Source organism: Globicephala melas, chromosome 11, assembly GCF_963455315.2.
Source record: "Globicephala melas chromosome 11, mGloMel1.2, whole genome shotgun sequence".
NCBI classification, from domain to species: Eukaryota; Metazoa; Chordata; class Mammalia; order Artiodactyla; family Delphinidae; genus Globicephala; species Globicephala melas.
Genome location: NC_083324.2, coordinates 67,426,998 through 67,448,553, shown reverse-complemented (window position 1 = coordinate 67,448,553; position 21,556 = coordinate 67,426,998). Strand labels below are relative to the sequence as shown.

The following is a 21,556-nucleotide window of genomic DNA, read 5'->3' as shown; positions in this document are numbered from 1 at the left end:
AAACCATAAATTAGGACATAACATTTCCTAAAGACATTTTATGTTTTAATCAGTGCTGAGATGAGAAAGATAAATAACTACTAAAGTAGCAATAAAGTGAAGAAAATGAACCAGTGTTATTAGTATTATGCAAGAAAAAAAAATTATTTGTTAAGTATATGTAATTAAATACTAGTTAGTTAGTTACCAAATAAAGGTAAGAACTTTAGCTCATTAATGTGATTTCTTGTGTCTTGTGTGACCTGGACTCAGAACTTTGCTGGTGGCACCCACAGCGCTGCTACTGTTATCTAACCAATGCTCTTCCTTTCCTGCCAGTATCATAATACTTCCGGGCATGTATTATTTTTCACAATATTGCATTTGCAGGTACTTCACAGGGACAGGAGGCAACACTTTGATCTCCACTACAACCCTGCCCACCTCTTCTTGAGACCATTTCTTCTCGTTGCTTGAGTTTCACTGCCTCTTGTCCCTTCTCGTCTCTGATCCAATCCATGCCTGCCCTCAAAGAGCTCTCTCAGCACGACCCTTGTGACACCTTCTCTCTTTCGTCTCAGAACTTTCACCACCACTTTTTCTCATCCCGGTCCCTTTTTGGGTTTTGTCTTCTGGCATTTATGCCTATATCCAACATTTACAGTTCCCAGCTAACTCAGAGGAAACCACAGCGAGGTTACCTGGTGCCTCCTCTGGGAAAGATCTGTGCACTAGTGTTGAACCCTTTTCAGCTTTGGGTCCCTCTGCCTTTGACCCTGTGGGCCATGCTGACTTCTTGAAAGAATTTCTGTAACTGACACGACATGCCAAAAGGACTACAGCCCTCCCATGTCAGATGTTCCTTTTTACCGTCTCTCACCTTTTTCCTCTCCTCATGGACAGGTCTCTCTGGGGTGTGAATGCTAACTAGCCCTCAGCATCTAATGCTGAGCTCCCTCCTGTCACGTGTCAAATGAGCATGAGCCTTAGAACTGGCCGTGTCTTTTGAGACTGTAGTGTCCACGCCTCTCATTTTTAGGTGAGGTATATATGGCGCTCAGGGAGACTGGGTTTTGTTTGAGGACGCGTAGCAAGTGTGGAGCAAACTGAGGACTAGCATCCTGGTCCATCCTGTAGCATTTACACTACACGTTCCTTCCATTTGGCCACCATTGGGCAGAACTTGCAGGCTGTGCGGGTTTGGAAGACTTACACTGGCTGCTTTTTAGAGACTTTAATAGAGCACCAGCCAGCTCCAGTAGATGATCCCTTGTATGGTCCCACACCAGCTTTGTGCTATTACTGATCTTACCAAATCACAAAGAACAAAAAGCAGGGGGTCAGACTAGATAGAAATGCTACATTTCTGAATCTAGAAACAACAAAATTAAAAAGACAAAATTAAAAGGTAAATGGCAAAGTGGAAAAATTACAAAATTTGTATCAGGAAAAAAGGTTAGAATCTTTGCTATTTGATTCTTAAAAGAAACAGACGAGCACCCCAGAAGAAAAGTGGGGATAGGACATATGACATTAAGAATAGATGATTCATGGGGGCTTCCTTGGTGGCGCAGTGGTTGAGAGTCCGCCTGCCGATGCAGGGGACACGGGTTCGTGACCCGGTCCGGGAGGATCCCACATGCCGCGGAGCGGCTGGGCCCGTGAGCCATGGCCGCTGAGCCTGCGTGTCCGGAGCCTGTGCTCCGCAACGGGAGAGGCCACAACGGTGAGAGGCCTGCATATCGCAAAAAAAAAAAAAGAATAGATGATTCACAAAAGAAGGCAAATAACTAAACGGCCATGTGAAAAAAAAAGATCAACCTCATTGTGAAGCAAAGAGAAATCATTTGTGCTTATTAAATGGGAAAATATTTTGAATTATGTTCATGGTCGTGTTGATGAGGGTGACATAAAATATTCTCTCATACATGTTGGTTCTGGAAGGATTAATTAGTTACAGCAAGAATGATACATACATACTATGGAATTGTACAACCATTAAAACTGTTTTAGGAGAATTTTATATGACACAAAAATGCTCACAAGTTGACTTGTACCTAGTTAAGTGGAAAGAAAGTTACTAAAATAACAATATTCTAATTTTTAAAATGATGTATGTGTATATGGATTTTTAAAAAAGCTCTAAGGAAATACACCAAATGTTAAAAGTGTTTATCATCAAATACGATTATGAATGATTATTCTTTTCTTTAAATTTTTTTTATGTTCTATAATCAACGTGTACTATTTTTAAAATTAGAAAAAAAGAAATTAAACAGTTTTTATAAGAGGGATTGGGACTTCACCTTCAGATCACATGTTCTTTGCAGATCTGCTGGTTCTTGTCTGACCTTTTAAAAAGCTGTCTCCTGCTCCTCGATTTGCAAAAGCATGTCTCTATAGTAAAGTAAAGGCCACATGGCACAGAGAACATAGCCCCAGCCTCGGGGGCCGGAACGAATCACTGTGCTGTGTGTGCATGTCCTCGTGGCCTGAAGAAGCCACTGCCCCACCCCCGCCCCGGGGGGCTTCTTCTTTTACAGAATGAAGGTGTTGGCTCCTAGTATCTATAAGGCCCTGTTCAGCTCTGAAATTGGATCATTCTCATTTTTCCCCAAGCTCTTCAGTACTCTCCTTTCCTTCGTAGGCCCCCTTATATCATCTAACTGATCTAGGTTGAGAGGGCAGACCCACTTTATGATCTGAGTCTGGGAAGTTTTGTTGTCTTTGGTAAAAGAAACGAACAAACAAACCCTCCAAAGATACTTTCTAAAACCTTCAGGGAGTTGATTTTTCTTAGCAGGTATATTATTCTCTATTACACCTATTCCATACTTGTGCATACATTTTTAGGCTCTAGAACAAGGGTCAGCAAACATTTTGCTAAAGGACCAAAAAGTAACTGTTTTAGGCTTTATGGGCCACACAGTCTCTGTGACATGTTCTCCTCCTTTTTTTCCTTTAAACAACTCTTTTAAAAGATGTGAAATTCATTCTTAGCTTGCAGGCCGTAAGCAGGCCATAATCTGCTGACCTCTGTTCATAACTTTAGAGGAACAAGGAATTATTTTGTCATACCCAGTGATACTTGTAAACTTGTTTTTCTTTTCTCATATTTCTAAGACAGCTCTTTAGACTATAAATAAAGTAATCCTTCAAGATGACACAAGAGAATTTATATAATGGCTAACCAAAAGCACATTATTTTGTCCAGTTCATCAAACGTCTGTGTAACCAAAAGCTCTAAGATGGAATCTGCATTATAGCGCTGTTTTAAGTTGTTCTTTATAGCATGTTCTTTATATTATTCCCGAAAATACCTTAAAATCCTAGACTTGGGTGAAGATTTTAAGAAAACTGATCCTCATGTTTTTAGCAGGGCTATGTCCAGTGCTTTAAACTCTCCCTTTTAAACATAGTGGTCAGGAGCACAGATTTTATAGTCAAACAGATCTGGGTTTGGTCCCACCTTGGTCATTTATCAACTATGTGGCCTTTTCAAGTTAGTTAGCTTTGCTAAGCCTTGGTCGTCTCATCTCTAAAGGGAGGACAGTAGTAGCTTGTGTCTCCTCACAGGGCAGCTACAAGTGTCAAAGGAGAGCAGACTTACAACACAGTCTGGGCAATGCTCTTGGCACACAGGAGGCACTCAGTTGATACAGGATTATTATTATCCCTTTTAGTTTTAAAAGACTCTTCAGTGTTCTTCTGGAGCTAATTACCTTTTTAAAAATATTTTATTTTTATTTACTTGGTTGTGCTGGGTCTTAGTTGCGTCAGGCAGGCTCCTTAGTTGCGGCATGCATGTGGGATCTAGTTCCCCGACCAGGGATCAAATCCTGGGAACCCTGCATTGGGAGCGTGGAGTCTTAACCACTGCGCCACCAGGGCAGTTCCTATAATCCTAAATAGTAGTCAGTTTCAGGAAGTGTTTCCATAACTAACCCACATCTCATCTATTCTAGAACTTAAACCCAGTCTGCTGAACCTGTAGTCCATTTCTTTTTATTTAATCTTCATTAGACATTAAAAAAAACTAGTAATGACCCCCTGAAGAGTGAAAGTAGAATATTTTCTCATTAATTCTAGTTCTGTTAACCTTTTTCATAAGTCTGATTTCCCTGTATGCTAGTTGTTATTATGTTTCAACTTTCCCCTTCCTGTGCTTTTCTGTAGTTGAAGAGCAAAGAGCTGGACACAATATCCTAACCAAGGACTTCATCATCATTTCATTCCTCCATTCAGTAAATATTTACAGAGTACCTACCATGTACTAAACACTGTGCCTGGAGCTAGACATACAGCTTGAACAAGACCAAGTCCCTGCCCTTGTTGAGCTTAGGCTCTCACAGGAGAGGTAGACAAATGAGATGTGAAAAATAAACATGACACTTTTTAGTGTAGTGTTTGAAGGAATTGGAAAGGGGTGATGAGCTAGCAGGTGACTGAGTTTGGGGAACGGACACTTGGGCAGGAAGATCAGGGAAGTCCTCCGTGAGCAAGTCAGTTGAGCTGAGACTTGACTTATCACAGTTGGCCATGCAGAGAGCTAAGAGAAGAGTGCTCTAGGCTAATGAACAGCAGTGGTAAAGGCTGTGAAGTGGGAACTATCTTTGGGTGTTTGAGGAACTGAAAAAAGGCAGTGTAAGTCTGAAATCTGGTGGTGGATAGTGTGCAGGGTGTTGGGAGAAGGTATGGCTAGCAATGAGGCAGAGAGGTAGGCAGGAGCCAGGAACTACTGGGCCTCGGTGACATGGAATTTATGCTAAGAATGATGGGAAGCCATTGGAGGGTTTAAGTCAGGGAATAAAATAACTTGGTTTATAATTTTGAAAGACCACTCTAGCTACTGTGAGAATGGGCTATGGGGGGGACAGGAATGAGGCAGGCAAGGAGAAGCAGACAGAGAAAACTGCAAAGGAGCTGGAGGCAGAAAGAAAACAAGGAGAGGGTTTTCATGGAAGCCTAAAGAAGACAGTCTTTCAATATGGGCTGAGGGGAGATGAGAGTGGGCAGTAGACGCTATGCAAGACAGATAAGAACAGAAAAGTCACTAATGGCAAGGTGGACCTTATTGGTGACCTTGCTGAGAATCAATTCGTTGGAGCAGTGGGAGAAGGGAATGGAGGGTGAGGTAATAGGGATGGCAATAAATGTAGAAGATGAAAGGAGTGTCACCGGGAAGGGAGGCAGAGAAATGGCAAAGAGGCCAGAGGGCTCAAGGTCAAGGGAGGATGATATTAAGGTATGCTTGTATGCACGTTGGAATGACTCCACAGGAAGGGAGGATTTGATAATGCAGGAGAGTGGATCGTTAAAGGACCGTGTCCCTGATATGAGAGAGGGGCTTGGCCCTGGGACTCAAGTGGAAAGTTGTCTTTAGGTAGGAACGAGGTTACTTCTTCCATTGCAGCAGAGTATGTAGATTGACTGAGATGAAAATGCAAGTATTACCTTCATGTTCACAGTCCTTGCATTTCACTGGATCTTTGTGGTATATTATGGCCCTCTAGTTCTTTTTGTGCTGTTGTGCTGATTTATTTGTGCAATATATTTTTTTCTCCCCCTCCAGGCCATGTATCTCACATACGGATCTGTTTACATGTCTGCTCTCCCACTAAACTGGCATCTCTTCAACAAGAGTGGTTATCTTTGTATCTCCAGACACAGCTCAGTGTTTGGCAAGAACTGAGTTGAAGGGATGACAGCTGCATCAGTACAACGGACTCATGTAATAGCTACACAAACATGCAGTAGAAAGAAAAGTAATTTGAGAGCATGTAAAATTAGATGTTTTGCATTACTTAGAAGAATTAATATGGTTTCTCTTACCTAAGTTGAATAGTTACTGATTACCAGAGCTGAGGAGTAGCTAAGGGTGAAAAAAAGGACCACCTCACTACCACTTAGAGGAAGGTGGGATTTTTTTTTTGAAAATTCTCTTAAGAATGTCTTTTTTTATAAAAAGTTATTTTGTTCAAGTATAGTGATTTACAATGTTGTGTTAATTTCTGCTGTACTGCGAAGTGATTCAATTATATGTATATATATATACATACACACACATACATACATATATATATACATTCTCTTTCATATTCTTTTCCATTATGGTTTATCATAGAATATTGAATATAGTTCCCTGTGCTATACAGTAGGACCTTGTTGTTTATCCATCCTATATATAATAGTTTGCATCTGCTAAACCCAAACTCCCACCCTGTCCCTCCCCAGTCCCTCCTCCCCCTTGGCAATTCACTCTCTATGTGAGTCTGTTTCATACCTAAGTTCATTTGTGTCATATTTTAGATTCCACATATAAGTGATATCATATGGTATTTGTCTTTCTCTTTCTGACTTACTTCACTCAGTATGATAATCTCTGGGTCCATCCGTGTTGCTGCAAATGGCATTATTTCATTCTTTTTTATGGCTGAGTAGTATTCCATTGTATATATGTAGCACATCAAGAAAGTGGTGTTCTAAAAGCCCCTTTGAGTAGGGATGAGTTAGTGTCTGGCATGCTGTGGTGGAAAACATAGTTCTAGGTTCAGGAGAAAGTGATACCCAAACCTATATGAGATAAAGCAAATCCCAGAATGGTGAGCTTGCTTGTGGGGATCTCAGTAGCAGGGGAAGTCTTGTGTTTAGAACAAGAGTAGACGTGCAAGAGATATGACCTAAGCAGATTTGTGCTGAAATGAGTGAGAACACCTTTATAGAAAATTTCGGTTTAGCATATGTAGCTCTTTCCCAAGGGCTTTTTACTCAGATGGGGGAAAAAGACACAACAAAACAAAACAGTTAACTTTCCCCTTCAACACTATACAGCACATCCTAAATGAAACATGACTTTCTGAGTTACAAGCTGCTGCCCCTGGCAAAGAGGCCGGTTGTAAGTGCATAATCTCCATGTGTGCCCTGAAATTAATGTTCTGTGGGCGCTCCAGGTTTGTGTGACATACTGTAAGTTATATCCAACCCAGCCGTTCTTCTAACTGCCTGCATTAAGTATCATGAAATGAGTTCCCCTGAAAGGAACCATCTGAATAAAGCAGCCTTTTATGCCTTTATAACTCCTTACTGCATGACCCCAGGTCACCACTGTCGGTATTAGGAGCTTTCTCTCCCACTTTTCACTCTTCTTGCCTTTAATGGACGGACAGAATCCACATCAGGCTCTCTCTCAGCTTCCAGGTGCTGGCAAATGGTACTGCCATTCCCGTTGTGGGGGAAGGAGGCAGGCACTGGCCTCTCTCTCCATCATGTGTCTTCTCTTCCCAGGATGTCAACTGGAGAAAGGTCACAGTCAGAGCTGCCCACCCCACCGAGTTCGTTTTCTCCAGATTCATTAAAATGCTGCTTTCATCTTTCCCTTGGATTTTTACTTTTCAAAACACTTTCCGTTGTGCGGCCTCATTTTATTTTATATTGAGATGACAACCTAACATCTCACCAAGTATCAACTGGGAATACAATTCTGCCCTCACTGTGCTGTGCCATCTTGCCAAGTTCTGTTTTTGTTACTCAGCTTTCATTCAGAAAGGAATTAATTTGAGTTATATGATGCCACGGTTGTCTCCTTAAAGAAGGCTAGATGCTTGCACATCTTGGGAAAGTATCTGTGAATGTACTTGAATCTTCCAGATTAGGTGCCATTCCTCTTCTCTCTCCTTTCCCTCTCACATCATCATAGGGTCCCCTCATGTTAGAATTAAATCTTCCTATTTTGCCTGTCCCTTCTCAGTGGGATTTTACTGAAGGGGCCCTTGCTTTCTGTCTTTATTTCCTTTCACCTGAGAGAAGCTGATGCAAGGGAAAAGGCATTTTTGAGTCTAAACATAAGGCTACTGCCGTAAGAGAAGAGAATTTTTATACTGCAGAAGATGCCCAGGTGTTAGTTTATTTCCCCAGGAGGATTTTGAACAGGCTTGGATTCAGAAATGAAAATTCTTGTTCCAGGGTGTGTTGATCGAGCAATAATGGCAGCATCAGTGGCCCCATCACACAGATGTGGTTCAGAAAGGGTGTTTCCTTTTACAGCAGTGATTCAGCTCTCGACTTGGCTTTTAAAATCGTGGAAAATTTTGAAGAAATGAGATTTTTTTCTCTAAAGATTTTAATAGGTGCTGACAGAGAGGAGCCAGCAGCACCAGGATGGTGCTGCTGAAGAGTGAGCAGTTCCTGACAGAGCTGACCAGCCTCTTCCAGAAGTGCCAGTTGTCGGGCAGCGTGTTCATCACCCTGAAGAAGTATGGTGGTCAAACTAAACCCATTCCAAGGGAGGGTTCTGTGGAGGGCTTTGAGCCCTCAGACAACAAGTGTCTGTTAAGAGCTACCGATGGGAAAAAGAAGATCAGCACTGTGGTGAGCTCCAAAGAAGTGAATGAGTTTCAGATGGCTTATTCAAGCCTATTGAGAGCTAACATGGATGGGCTGGAGAAGAGGGACAAAAAGAGCCAGAGTAAGAAGAGCAAAGCAGCGCAGTGAAGGGCACCAGATCTCCCGCTTTCACCAGCTAACCACTGAATTGCTATTTTTCCTTTGGTTTTTACTTTTGGCCACAAAGCTGGGTTTCTGATTCCCCTACAATAACTGTTTTCATGTGAGATTAGGGTCAATTTTGGATGGAAGAAGGGCTGTAGTGTTTACAGGGTAGTTACAAGAAGCCAGTTTATTTTAGATCTGGCTAAGTGGTCTGTGTTGTGTGGTTGTATGTTTCTGGGTAATAGTTTACAGTCTCTGTAGCCATCTGTGAAGAGCACTGTATCATTAAACCTGTATTTGTCAGCACTGACCATCCTTTATTCCTTTTCCCACCCCATAAAAAGTTTCTGGCAATAGCTCCTCATTCTGGAATGATGTGATTATGAATAGGCTTTAGGCCCTGTCTTATGGGTTACTGGAATTGAAACCTGACAATTTTATAAAAAGTTGTGTTATTTCATGGTATTTTTCCCAACTTGCTGTATAATTTTACCATCATAGTTCCTTTAGCAAATTTGAATGAGTTCTCATAGCCAAATGAGAGTTTGCTTAATCAAACTAAGGACAAGCCTATTACAAAATCATCAAGAATAAAGATTCCAAGTTGGAAAAAAAAAAAGATTTTAATAACTTTGCCATTGGACTGTCAGCATAATCACTGCCTCACATTTGTCATGTAACCAATTTATGTTTTTACCAACATGAAGGACAATATTTGTTTTATGTTTTCTTCTTTCTGTCTTTCCATTTTTTCCCATTACACTGTGAATTATCAGATAAACTTAAATAGGAAGGTTGATACTAAGTTAACCAGAGTTTGGGTAACCCTGCTTGTGTGAGAAGCTGGGGGTGGAGTGGGGTGGGGACTGAATGGGTTGTGTGTCTGAACTATGATCATGTTGATGTGTTCCACATTGGGCCCCTGCCGGCTTCTAATTACCTTTCATCGTATATTTGGAAACTATCTTATAGCCAGAACAAAGCCCAGGGAAATCTCTACTATTATAGTTTTGGTCATGTTCTTGTAGTTTCCATCTGAAAACAACACAGTTTAGAGAGAACTTTTTGAACTTTTTGAGAACTCCTGAGACTCTTATTTTGTCTTTGCCTGCAGCCAAGATAATTGAAGCATTGTTGGTCTATTTCAGGGGCACATCTTCAGGTAGCATGTGATACTATTTGGGATGTTCTGATAGAACAAAGGGAACACAACTTGTAGCGCTTCCTGCAGTGATAATTCTGGTTCTATGTGTGATGAAAATGAAATGGAATTTTAGCACACAAGACATACCAAGGCAACTTAGTCATTAACAGTAGCAGCCTCTCTTGTAATTTCCAAAGTCTCCTCTGATTTTTAGTGTGTCGATTGTTCATTCCCTTCTTCAAGGAAATCAAGATTCCTCAGCCTTTCCCTACAGTGGCTGAAGCTGAAATAGATTCACACAGAGTTTGAAGGTGAGTGAAATAGGTCAGAGCCCATCCAGAAGCTCAGGGCCCACATTTCTTCCCTCCTTTATTCTTCTGCTTTGTCTGCTTGTACACATTGCCTCTCAGTGAAGAGACACCAGAGATGGTCCTCGAAGCAGAGAATGGGAATAAGCAGAGTCAGATTCAGTCATGCAGAAAGGGTTGTAAATGAATGATGAGATTGGGCGCCATCCTCACTGCCAGCTGTGTAATTCTGTTAAAAAAATGGGAGACAGGATAGAGATAGTCAAATCATGCTAATAAGTCTATTTATCAAGCATCCACATGCCCAGAGATGCCTAAAAGACCAGAAAATGGAGGTGTCAGATGAAATATGTGGGTAAATTAATATGATTTTCAAATCAATAAACACAAAATATTTTAAAGATGGTCAGGCTCATGAAAGCACAGTACTCACAAATCTATAACCTTCCTCTGCACACGGCCCCTCCCCTATCTCACACATATACACACATACAAGCAGAGACGGGTAGTAAACTTTTTGAACTTCTGACCCCTACCTAGTAGAAGGCATTCGTGGGAACAGAGAGGAAACAACATATTGACCACATGGTTACTTCCTCTTAAGCACTTGCACATACTTCCCTCTCATTTAATCCCACACAGCATTCCTGTGCAGCAGGGATATTCTCATTTTTACAGATGAAGAAATTGAAACTCAGAGAGGTCACACTGTTAAAAAAAAAAAAAAATTGTGGGACTAGATTTCAAAACCATGTCAGTTTGACTCCAAAGACCTTGAGTGGATTCTCTTTCCACTAAACCATGCTTCCTTGCCAGAAAATTACTGACATCTTTACTCCATGTATTTGTAGCATTTTTGCTGGGTTTGAGTCAAGTTGATGATTTTTTATTTTTTAATAAATTTATTTATTTATTTTTGGCTGTGTTGGGTCTTCGTTGCTGCACGCGGGCTTTCTCTAGTTACGGTGAGCAGGATCTACTCTTCGTTGTGGTGTGTGGGCTTCTCATTGTGGTGGCTTCTCTTGTTGCAGAGCACAGGCTCTAGGTGCACGGGCTTCAGTAGTTGTGGCTCATGAGCTCTAGAGCGCAGGCTTAGTAGTTGTGGCTCATGGGCTTAGTTGCTCTGCGGCATGTGGGATCTTCCCGGACCAGGGCTCGAACCCGTGTCCCCTGCATTGGTAGGCAGATTCTTAACACTGCGCCACCAGGGAAGCCCCAAGTTAATGATTCTTAAATGACTCTGGGATAAGAGGACCTCCTGTCGAGGCTTTACAAAAAACCTAATATCCCCAGTTAGTATTGCTTGCGTCCTCACTTTCTTAACTATAATCAGCATCGATTCTTTCGTGTTCCCTGATAGCATTAAGTTATGATAACATTAGGGTGACAGAAAATAAAATTGGCAAATCTGGATACTGCTTAGTAGATCAGTAAAATGTGAGAATTGGCAACAGTTAAAGTAGGTCTTACCTAAAAAGTATGGACATAAATACAAAGCATAGGATTTAAAGCCATTTCAGGTAAAAATAACTTTGTTTGCTAAACAAGCTTTTTTAGGTGTAAAGGAAAATACAGTCTTGCTTCTGAGCATCTTATTGTAAGCATGATTCTGCCCCTGGCATGACTATTCAATTTTATTCAGAACTTACATCTAGCACACAGTAGGTACTAGGTAAAGGTTATGTTATGGACTGAATGTTTGTGTCTTCCTAAAATTCGTATGTTGAAGCCATACCCCTCAATGTGATGGTATTTGGAAGTGGGACCTTTGGAGGTAATTAGGTTTAGATGAGGTCATGAGGGTGGAATTAGTGTCCTTATAAGAAAAAGAAGAGAGATCAGCACCCTCCACTCCTCACCCTGAAACTTGAGGACACAGTGAGAAGGCTGCCCTCTGCAAGGCAGGAAGAGGGCTCTCAACAGGAACCAAATTGGCTAGTGCTTTGATCTTGGACTTCCCAGCTCCCAGAACTGTGAGAAGTAAATATTTTGTTTAAGCCACCCACTCTGTGGTATTTTGTTATGGCAGCTGAGGTAAGATAGGCTAGTTGAAATGAATCTCAGTCTCTAATCAAGAGACCTTGCAGTGACTTTGTTTTGCTTCTGTTCCTTTTACTTCCAAATTGCTGTATTCTCCTCTGATTTTGACTGTCATCCCCAGTGATTAGAGAAAGAAAGCACGCATTAATATTTCTCTTTTCCTTCCTCCAACTTCTGCCTCAGTGCAGTTCATGCCATCTCAGGAGCTCTTCCATTTTAGGAAAGACATCTGTCTTTGCCATTATCCCCAGTCCTCAGCCCTTATTACGCGTCTTCAGAACCCTCCCATCCCAGGGGTCATTTCACCTAAGCCTGGATGTCGTTGGCAGGACCCGTCATAGCAGTGTTGCTGCCCACCCCTCCCTGTGCATATTTTAAAAATCAGTTAACCAAAGTTTCCATTTAAAAGCTCCAAGGGAAAATTAGGTAGAGTAATAACATTTTCTTATGATTATTTGCCATATTGGCATTGAGGCAGAGAAATCTGTTAGAAAAACTGTTTGCTCTTTTCCCATGTGTCCATATTGAATAATGTAGAGCTGGATATGCTGTCTCTATTCTGAAGCTGTCATGTGCTGTAATAACTGGTTTGACACTTATTATCTTTTTTAATGCAAAGAGGAAATTGTCAGAGTTTGCAACAGTAAAGTAGATCCTTTTTATTATTTTCACTTGAAAGTGTTTTTTACTCTCTTTGTCTTGATAAAACAAGTTTATGTGGTAAAAGACAATGGCATGACATGAAATGCCAGAATTTGGACAGTATCAGAGCAGAGCAGGAGTCAAATGAATCATTAATTGGTATTTTTTAGAACCAGTGTTTATAACCAAAGCTGTCAACTTAAATCACAGCCTAACCTTACAGGATCTTAGTGCTTTATCAGAATAATTATTCATCAGTGACTTTCATATTTCTTCCTGGAGTGGTGAAAAGCATCCTTTCCATGCTGGTTCATAAGCACATACCACACACCCTGGCTTCATTCAGGTCTGCATTCGTTCATCGTAGGAGGAAAGATGTACACTGAATTATGCTTTTAATTTTATATCCCTGGGAAGAATTCATGATCAGTTTATTCTGGCCTTTATGCTGTGCTGCCTTGAAAACAATTCTAAAGTGCCTAATGGCTAAGCTTAAAAGCTACTTTCATTTACTTTCAGTGAACCTTTGATATTCAACAGTTATATTAAACAGAGTGAAAAACACGATGGCAATCCCAAATGCATTTTCTCCAGCCTGTCAAATGAACATTCAGGAAATCAAATGGACATTTCCAAACTTGTTTGCCAGTTTACATTCTTTGAAGAGTTAGAGAGAAGGGCTCTTGGAGGTCACTGCCATAGAATGGTCTGGGGAAATGACCACTGAATGTGAGCAATTGCATTTCCAGGCCTGGCTCTGCCACTGCCACTGCCTCTCTTAGGGACCTGCAGAGAGTCTCTCTGTACTTTTAGAACTCAGTTTTCTCTTTTACTAATTTCAGTGATTGAGCTAGATCCTATCTCAGGTCTCTTCCCTGCCCTAACCATCTGTGATTCAAAGGGGGAAGTAATGGCAGCAGCTTTTGGCCAAGAAGCAGCAGGGACCCAGGAGATCATGGCCATGCTAGTCTTCTGAGAGCCAAATAGTGGCCCCTATATAGAATAACTTCATTCTGAGCAACCAGCAAATATTAAATGCCTCCTTAGAAGATGCTGCGCTTGGTGCTGGGGGCAGGAAAAAGAAGTGAAATCATAGTCAATTTGACAGATAAGTGAGAGCTAAGGGCACAGAAAAGAAATTGATGAGTCAAGGCAGCAAATGTTATGTCAGATGAGTGCTTTGTGTAGTAAATGTTGAGAGCAGGAATGGAGGTACTAAGGGAGGCCCTCACAGACTCAGCTGCAGAGCAGAAGTGTGCCATGTGCAGGCAGTGGTAGAGGCAGGTCTGTGGGAAACAGAATCACAGACTTGTGCGCAAGGATTGGGAGGGCAATAGGGAGCTAGGCTGAAGTTTCTTTCTTTTAGGTGTAGCCATTACTAGGAGATTTTTCTGAGAATAAAAGTATTATTATTGTAGAAAGTTTGGAAACCAGAAAAACATATTAAGAAAGTAAAAATCACCTATAACCTCCCAATCCATAGATCACTACTTTGATCTATTTCTTTTTAGTCATGTGTATTCTTTTTAAAAATAAACTTCAGGTCAAATTATATATGTTTTACATCCTGTTTTCATTTAATGTTGTATTGTGTTTCCCCACATTATTAAATATTCCTTGAAAACATTTTTCAGGGCTGTATGTTATTTCATTATACAGGTGTTCCATAATTTGAAGCACATGTAGATTGTTTTTACTTTGATATTGTAAATACTACTGTGATGAACATTCATATAAATTTTTGCTTAATCTTATATATAAATTACCTGATTATTTGCGATTTCAAAGAATTATATTTCAACTTTCATAGAATTTTATGTGGCAGTTGAGGAGTTTGAACTTTAAATTATAGACATTAGATACCACCTAAATTTTTTTTATCATGATGTTGACTAAAAATTTTACTCTAGAAAAATGTAATTGTATCTTAGAAAAAGACTGGAGGATGCCTCTACCCTGGGACAGGTAGGAGTATCATGAAAGAAGACTGTAAGAAACAATGCTGATATCTATTGATTCATTCATTCATTTATATGAACCGGGAGCTTTGCCAGACCCTCGGAATGAGGATGGCTTGGATTAGTTTAAGTCACTGTCAGCTCTCTCTGGTACTATACTGCAGTGGTCTCCTAACTAGTTTCCCCATTTACACTCTTGTTCCACTTTATTTTCCCACCCAGAAGCTACAGGGTTCTTTGCAAGACCATAGATCAGATCATGTGCATAACCCTGGAGGGTTCCCATTATACACAGGATAAAATCCAGCATCTTAATATGGCAACTGTACTGCCCATTTATTATCTCCAGCCTTACTGGTGTGTGTTTTGCATTTTCTAAAATGTGCTGACCTCTTTCCTACCCAATGGTTTTCCCACATGTTGCCTTTCTTCCCAGTGTGCTCTTCCCCTCAGTCTTCCCCTGGCTACCTTAGACTTACCCTTTAGTCTCAGCTCAGTTTTCACTGACTGAGAGAATCCTTTCTGACAACCACTACCCCTTATCTTAACTAAGTCATCTATAGAACCCAGGTCTTTTTCTTTAAAGCACTTGTCACAGTTTGTAATGAGACCTTTATTTGTGTATTTATTTAATGTATGACTTCTTCACTAGACTGTAAGCTCCATAGGGCTAGGGGCCATGACTGTCTTGCTCACTTTCCCCCACTACCTGTCACTGTCCTGGTCATGTGGTAGAGGTGAAAGAATAAATGAAAAGTGAGTAAGACACACATAGCCCCAGGCTTCTTAGAACTTATAATCTTACTAAGCTTCCATATTAGCTCTGAGGGTAAGAGAAGAGGAAGAATCAGAAGTAATGAATGAAGACTTTAATTTATATAGTAGGTAGGATAAAGATGTCATTGACAGAAATGGTTAGGCTAAGTCAAATTTGGAGAGAAATGATGAATCCAATTTTAGGCTTGTGGAATTTAAGGATGAAAGTGGGATAAGTGAAGTAATCCATTGGAAAAATCCAGCATGCCAACACCAATCTCTTGTCTTAATAAAGCCTTGCTCCAAACCTACTCTTTATTTTTTATTTTGAGATATTATTCATGAATCAGATAACTCTTTTTTTTTAATTGAGGCCTTTCTTTTTTTTAGAATATTGCCTTTATCCTTCTGAATTGCAGATGAAAAAACAAAAAGTGTAAAGCTATCATTTTAGTCTTACTTGAAGACATGACATTCTGCCATCCCCATTACTGAAGCCCTGACACTTACCTGTTCTTTTGGGAGGAGAAAAAAAGTTGGAACTTTATTCCTTGTTCCCTACCCCAGCCACTACCATCAACTCCCACTTCAGTTATTTTGGAAAAAAATCTAAATTACAAATTTGGGGAGCTTCTATAGTGTTTTCACAAGCTCACTGAGATCCAACCATAGTATCAGGCTCATAATGTTAGATTTTGAATATAGTGTTTAAAGGCTCGGTATTTTGCAGAATTGCAAGATAAATTTAAGCTGGAAGCTGCTTTTTCTCAAGAAATAATAGAAATATTCTTTGCCCTGTGAAATGTGAGTAATGCAAGAATGGGCTTGATTATGACTTGAGCAGGATTATAGATCTTAGAAATCCAAACCTAGATGTAATCTCATTTGTTCACATTATAAATCTAGTATATTTTTAGAAAATAGAATGAAAATATGAACCAAACCCCATCTCATTTTGGTGCCTTTTGACCTTGTGTCTGTAGAAGTTGTAAAATTTATCCCTGGGCTGGATGGTTAATTTTTTGTTTTCAAGATTGAGACTACCCTTGAGATATTAGTCAGGTACAATCTTGAGGTCATACATAATTTTTTAAAAAGTTATTTAAAAGACCAAGGTGCTGTCTTGCTGCTTGGGCACTTTTCTGTGACAGTGCCCAGCTCTCCTTTTCAGTAACTGACTCAGCCTGACACAGTTGTACTTGCTGCTAACGCTTTGTAAAATGTTATTTAAATATTTCTAACTTATCATTTCATGCTGGGTTTTATGGAACATAAATTTCTATTTAGGCCACTAATTTACAGTAGAAGTATTTTACTAATATCACTGCAGACTCCATCCATCTAAAAATGTTGCTCATAACCTATGCTAAAAATATGTTATGTATTTGCACTGTATGTAAACAGTGTTGTGTTTTATTAGTGTGCAGTGCTTTGTCTATGGAAATGCTGGTATTGCAGCATATGTTTAGAGGGGATTGGAACTCAAGTATGGTGGAAAGACTACAGAAAAGTGAAATCCCTGAAGGATGGGATTTATGGAATTTTCAGAGCGCTTTGCAGAAAATCTACGTACATTACCTACGTTTTGTTTTGTTTTTTACAAGGCACCACCATGCTATATAATCAACTTTTTATTAAGATCATAAATTTAAACAATCTGAACAGTTTTACCTGGTGATATACAATTGAGTATGCACAAAAATACAGGGGAATGGGGGAGAAGGGCCAAGAAAGGAAGGGTTGGCAGCTTGTTTTGGAGTCCACACGGTGCTGATGGCTGCAGATGAACCCCACCTTTTTACAACAAAAGGCTTTAAATTAAACAAAATCTATCGAACTGAAGACACAGGACAGGGTTCTCATAGGATCGAACTATGCTAGTTTCATGAAATGTAACCGAAGGCTGAACCAGGACAGTGCAACTTAGAAGCACACACATGAAAACCACATCTGACCAGGAACTTAGTGAAAAGTCTCCAACCATTACTTATGTTTTCTACAAAGATAAAGTGGAATCTTGCAGAATGTTTTGGGAAGCTCTATTATTTTATCTATGCTCCATATTTCTAAGTGGTTTATAGAGGGTTGAAACTGCAAATATATTCAGCTCAAGAGAGGCAGTCATTATTGCTTTAATGACCATGTTTTTACCTTCAGAAAAATTTATTAAATGGACCAGAAATAATGTAAGTTAGATCTTCCTTCTGGTAGTGGAGAAACGTAATTCCAAGGAATGACATTTTTGTTTTCTTTCGTTAAGTGTCCTTGAGCTGGAGGAGATGATTTGGGGAATAAGAGGTAAGACTTTGGAAGAGTTTCTTTGGATCATTTTGAGGAACTTTTAGTTACTACAAGTCACGTAGAGTGTTTACCTGAAAGCATTCAATCTGAGCTCTGAGCCAGTCCTTCACTAGTAAAATTAAGGGAGAGAAAGTAGGTTCATTATGATTAAATCCTAGTTAAATGAATTAGTTTTGTTCTGGACATTCTGATGGGTCTGATTCTCTGGGTGAGGCAGCCTGTGCACTGACTTCATTCATCCTCCTCCCTTTGATAGCAGCATAGCCACTGGGTATCATCTGCTGAGTCCAAAGTTGATACTTGTTGACCAGTTGAAAAGATGATCGTGTCTCAAAATCAGACTGATGTAAGTGCCATTTAAGCCACCAGAGCTGAGTTTTTATTATCTTTCAAGGGTATGTTGAGATTTGATAGCCAGGTTTATAAATGGAAAATCTTACAACTTGTTTAAAATACATTTGCAGAAAACTAAGGCCATTGGTTTTGCCTCTAAAATAGTGATGTTGTGGTAGGAAATTTAGCATCCTGTACTTAGATGGTTCCCCAGAGTGCCGAAAGCCATCATCTGTGATGAAGAGTTTTTACAAACAGCTTCCAAAGGATTTTAATGTAGCAAATGAATCTTGGAAAACTGCTCTTTCTAATTTACTACTTTGTTCAGTGCATGTTAAAGAAGAAGCAGTGGATCATATAATTAAATGTGATTTTTAAGGCCTCTGAGGTGGCACTTTGTAATTGATACTCACTGGTATTTTGCTTGGCCTGTTGGACTGAGGCAGGAGGTGTTCCAAAGCTCATCTCTTCTGAAGGCAGAGTGTGAAGGATGCTTTATTAGCAGCAGGCTGCTCATCACGCTTTTTTTTTTTTCTCTTTTTTTTTTTTACATCTTTATTGGAGTATAATTGCTTTACAATGGTGTGTTAGTTTCTGCTTTAAAACAAAGTGAATCAGTCATACATATACATATGTTCCCATATCTCCTCACTCTTGCATCTCCCTCCCTATCCCACCCTCCCTATCCCACCCCTCCAGGCGATCACAAAGCACCGAGCTGATCTCCCTGTGCTATGCAGCTGCTTCCCACTAGCTATCTACCTTAGGTTTGGTAGTGTGTATATGTCCATGCCTCTCTCTCGCTTTGTCACAGCTTACCCTTCCCCCTCCCCATATCCTCAAGTCCATTCTCTAGTAGGTCTGTGTCTTTATTCCTGTCTTACCCCTAGGTTCTTCATGACATTTTTTTTTCTTAAATTCCATATATATGTGTTAGCATACGGTATTTGTCTTTCTCTTTCTGACTTACTTCACTCTGTATGACAGACTCTAGGTCTATCCACCTCATTACAAATAGCTCAATTTCGTTTCTTTTTATGGCTGAGTGATATTCCATTGTATATATATGCCACATCTACTTTATCCATCCATCCGATGATGGACACTTAGGTTGCTTCCATCTCCGGGCTATTGTAAATAGAGCTGCAATGAACATTGTGGTACATGACTCTTTTTGAATTATGGTTTTCTCATGGTATATGCCCAGTAAAGGGATTGCTGGGTCATATGGTAGTTCTATTTGTAGTTTTTTAAGGAACCTCCATATGGTTCTCCATAGTGGCTGTACCAATTCACATTCCCACCAACAGCGCAAGAGGGTTCCCTTTTCTCCACACCCTCTCCAGCATTTATTGTTTCTAGACTTTTTGATGATGGCCATTCTGACTGGTGTGAGATGATATCTCATTGTAGTTTTGATTTGCATTTCCCTAATGATTAATGATGTTGAGCATTCTTTCATGTGTTTGTTGGCAGTCTGTATATCTTCTTTGGAGAAATGTCTATTTAGGTCTTCTGCCCATTTTTGGATTGGGTTGTTTGTTTTTTTGTTATTGAGCTGCATTAGCTGCTTATAAATTTTGGAGATTAATCCTTTGTGAGTTGCTGTGTTTGCAAATATTTTCTCCCATTCTGAGGGTTGTCTTTTGGTCTTGTTTATGGTTTCCTTTGCTGTGCAAAAGCTTTGAATGTTCATTAGGTCCCATTTGTTTATTTTTGTTTTTATTTCCATTTCTCTAGGAGGTGGGTCAAAAAGGATCTTGCTGTGATTTATGTCATAGAGTATTCTGCCTATGCTTTCCTCTAAGAGTTTGATAGTTTCTGGCCTTACATTTAGGTCTTTAATCCATTTTGAGCTTATTTTTGTGTATGGTGTTAGGGAGTGATCTCATCTCATCCTTTTACATGTACCTGTCCAGTTTCCCCATCACCACTTATAGAAGAGGCTGTCCTTTCTCCACTGTACATTCCTGCCTCCTTTATCAAATATAAGGTGACCATATGTGCATGGGTTTATCTCTGGGCTTTTTATCCTGTTCCATTGATCTATCTTTCTGTTTTTGTGCCAGTACCATACTGTCTTGATTACTGTAGCTTTGTAGTATAGTCTGAAGTCAGGGAGCCTGATTCCTCCAGCTCCGTTTTTCGTTCTCAAGATTGCTTTGGCTATTCGGGGTCTTTTGTGTTTCCATACAAATTGTGAAATTTTTTGTTCTAGTTCTGTGAAAAATGCCAGTGGTAGTTTGATAGGGATCGCCTTGAATCCGTAGATTGCTTTGGGTAGTAGAGTCATTTTCACAATGTTGATTCTTCCAATCCAAGAACATGGTATATCTCTCCATCTATTTGTATCATCTTTAATTTCTTTCATCAGTGTCTTATAATTTTCTGCATACAGGTCTTTTGTCTCCTTAGGTAGGTTTATTCCTAGATATTTTATTCTTTTTGTTGCAGTGGTAAATGGGAGTGTTTTCTTGGTTTCACTTTCAGATTTTTCATCATTAGTGTATAGGAATGCCAGAGATTTCTGTGCATTAATTTTGTATCCTGCTACTTTACCAAATTCATTGATTAGCTCTAGAAGTTTTCTGGCAGCATCTTTAGGATTCTTTATGTATAGTATCATGTCATCTGCAAACAGTGACAGCTTTACTTCTTCTTTTCCGATTTGGATTCCTTTTATTTCTTTTCCTTCTCGTATTGCTGTGGCTAAAACTTCCAAAACTATGTTGAATAAGAGTGGTGACAGTGGGCAACCTTTCTCGTTCCTGATCTTAGTGGAAATGCTTTCAGTTTTTCACCATTGAGGATGATGTTGGCTGTGGGCTTGTCATATATGGCCTTTATTATGTTGAGGAAAGTTCCCTCTATGCCTACTTTCTGCAGGGTTTTTATCATAAATGGGTGTTAAATTTTGTCAAAAGCTTTCTCTGCATCTATTGAGATGATCATATGGTTTTTCTCCTTCAATTTGTTAATATGGTTTATCACATTGATTGATTTACGTATATTGAAGAATCCTTGCATTCCTGGAATAAACCCCACTTAATCATGGTGTATGATCCTTTTAATGTGCTGTTGGATTCTGTTTGCTAGTATTTTGTTGAGGATTTTTGCGTCTATGTTCATCAGTGATATTGGCTTGTAGTTTTCTTTCTTTGTGACATCCTTGTCCGATTTTGCTATCAAGGTGATGGTGGCCTCGCAGAATGAGTTTGGGAGTGTTCCTCCCTCTGCTATATTTTGGAAGAGTTTGAGAAGGATGGGTGTTAGCTCTTCTCTAAATGTTTGATAGAATTCGCCTGTGAAGCCATCTGGTCCTGGACTTTTGTTTGTTGTAAGATTTTAAATCATAGTTTCAATTTCAGTGCTTGTGATTGGTCTGTTCATATTTTCTATTTCTTCCTGATTCAGTCTTGGCAGTTTGTGCACTTCTAAGAATTTGTCCGTATCTTCCAGGTTGTCCATTTTATTGGCCTAGAGTTGCTTGTAGTAATCTCTCATGATCTTTTGTATTTCTGCAGTGTCAGTTGTTACTTCTGCTTTTTCATTTCTAGTTCTATTGATTTTAGTCTTCTCCCTTTTTTTCTTGATGAGTCTGGCTAATG

At 39.8% G+C, this 21,556-nt stretch overlaps 2 protein-coding genes across 3 annotated transcripts in view; both read left to right on the top strand.

The window, feature by feature from the left end:
• Nucleotides 1-21,556, top strand: part of BTBD9 (BTB domain containing 9) — a 416,792-nt gene that overhangs the window by 127,800 nt on the left and 267,436 nt on the right. The gene's annotated exons all lie outside the window — the stretch shown is intronic.
• LOC115860742 (signal recognition particle 14 kDa protein-like) lies at nucleotides 8,137-8,755 on the top strand. The gene has a single exon (XM_060308352.1). It carries the CDS (start codon nucleotides 8,137-8,139, stop codon nucleotides 8,467-8,469), a length of 333 nt encoding a protein of 110 aa, XP_060164335.1. The 3' UTR covers nucleotides 8,470-8,755.

What these genes read in the sequence shown, in the direction of transcription:
- LOC115860742 (XM_060308352.1), top strand. Translation starts at nt 8,137, where the DNA reads ATGGTGCTGCTGAAGAGTGAGCAGTTCCTGACAGAGCTGACCAGCCTC.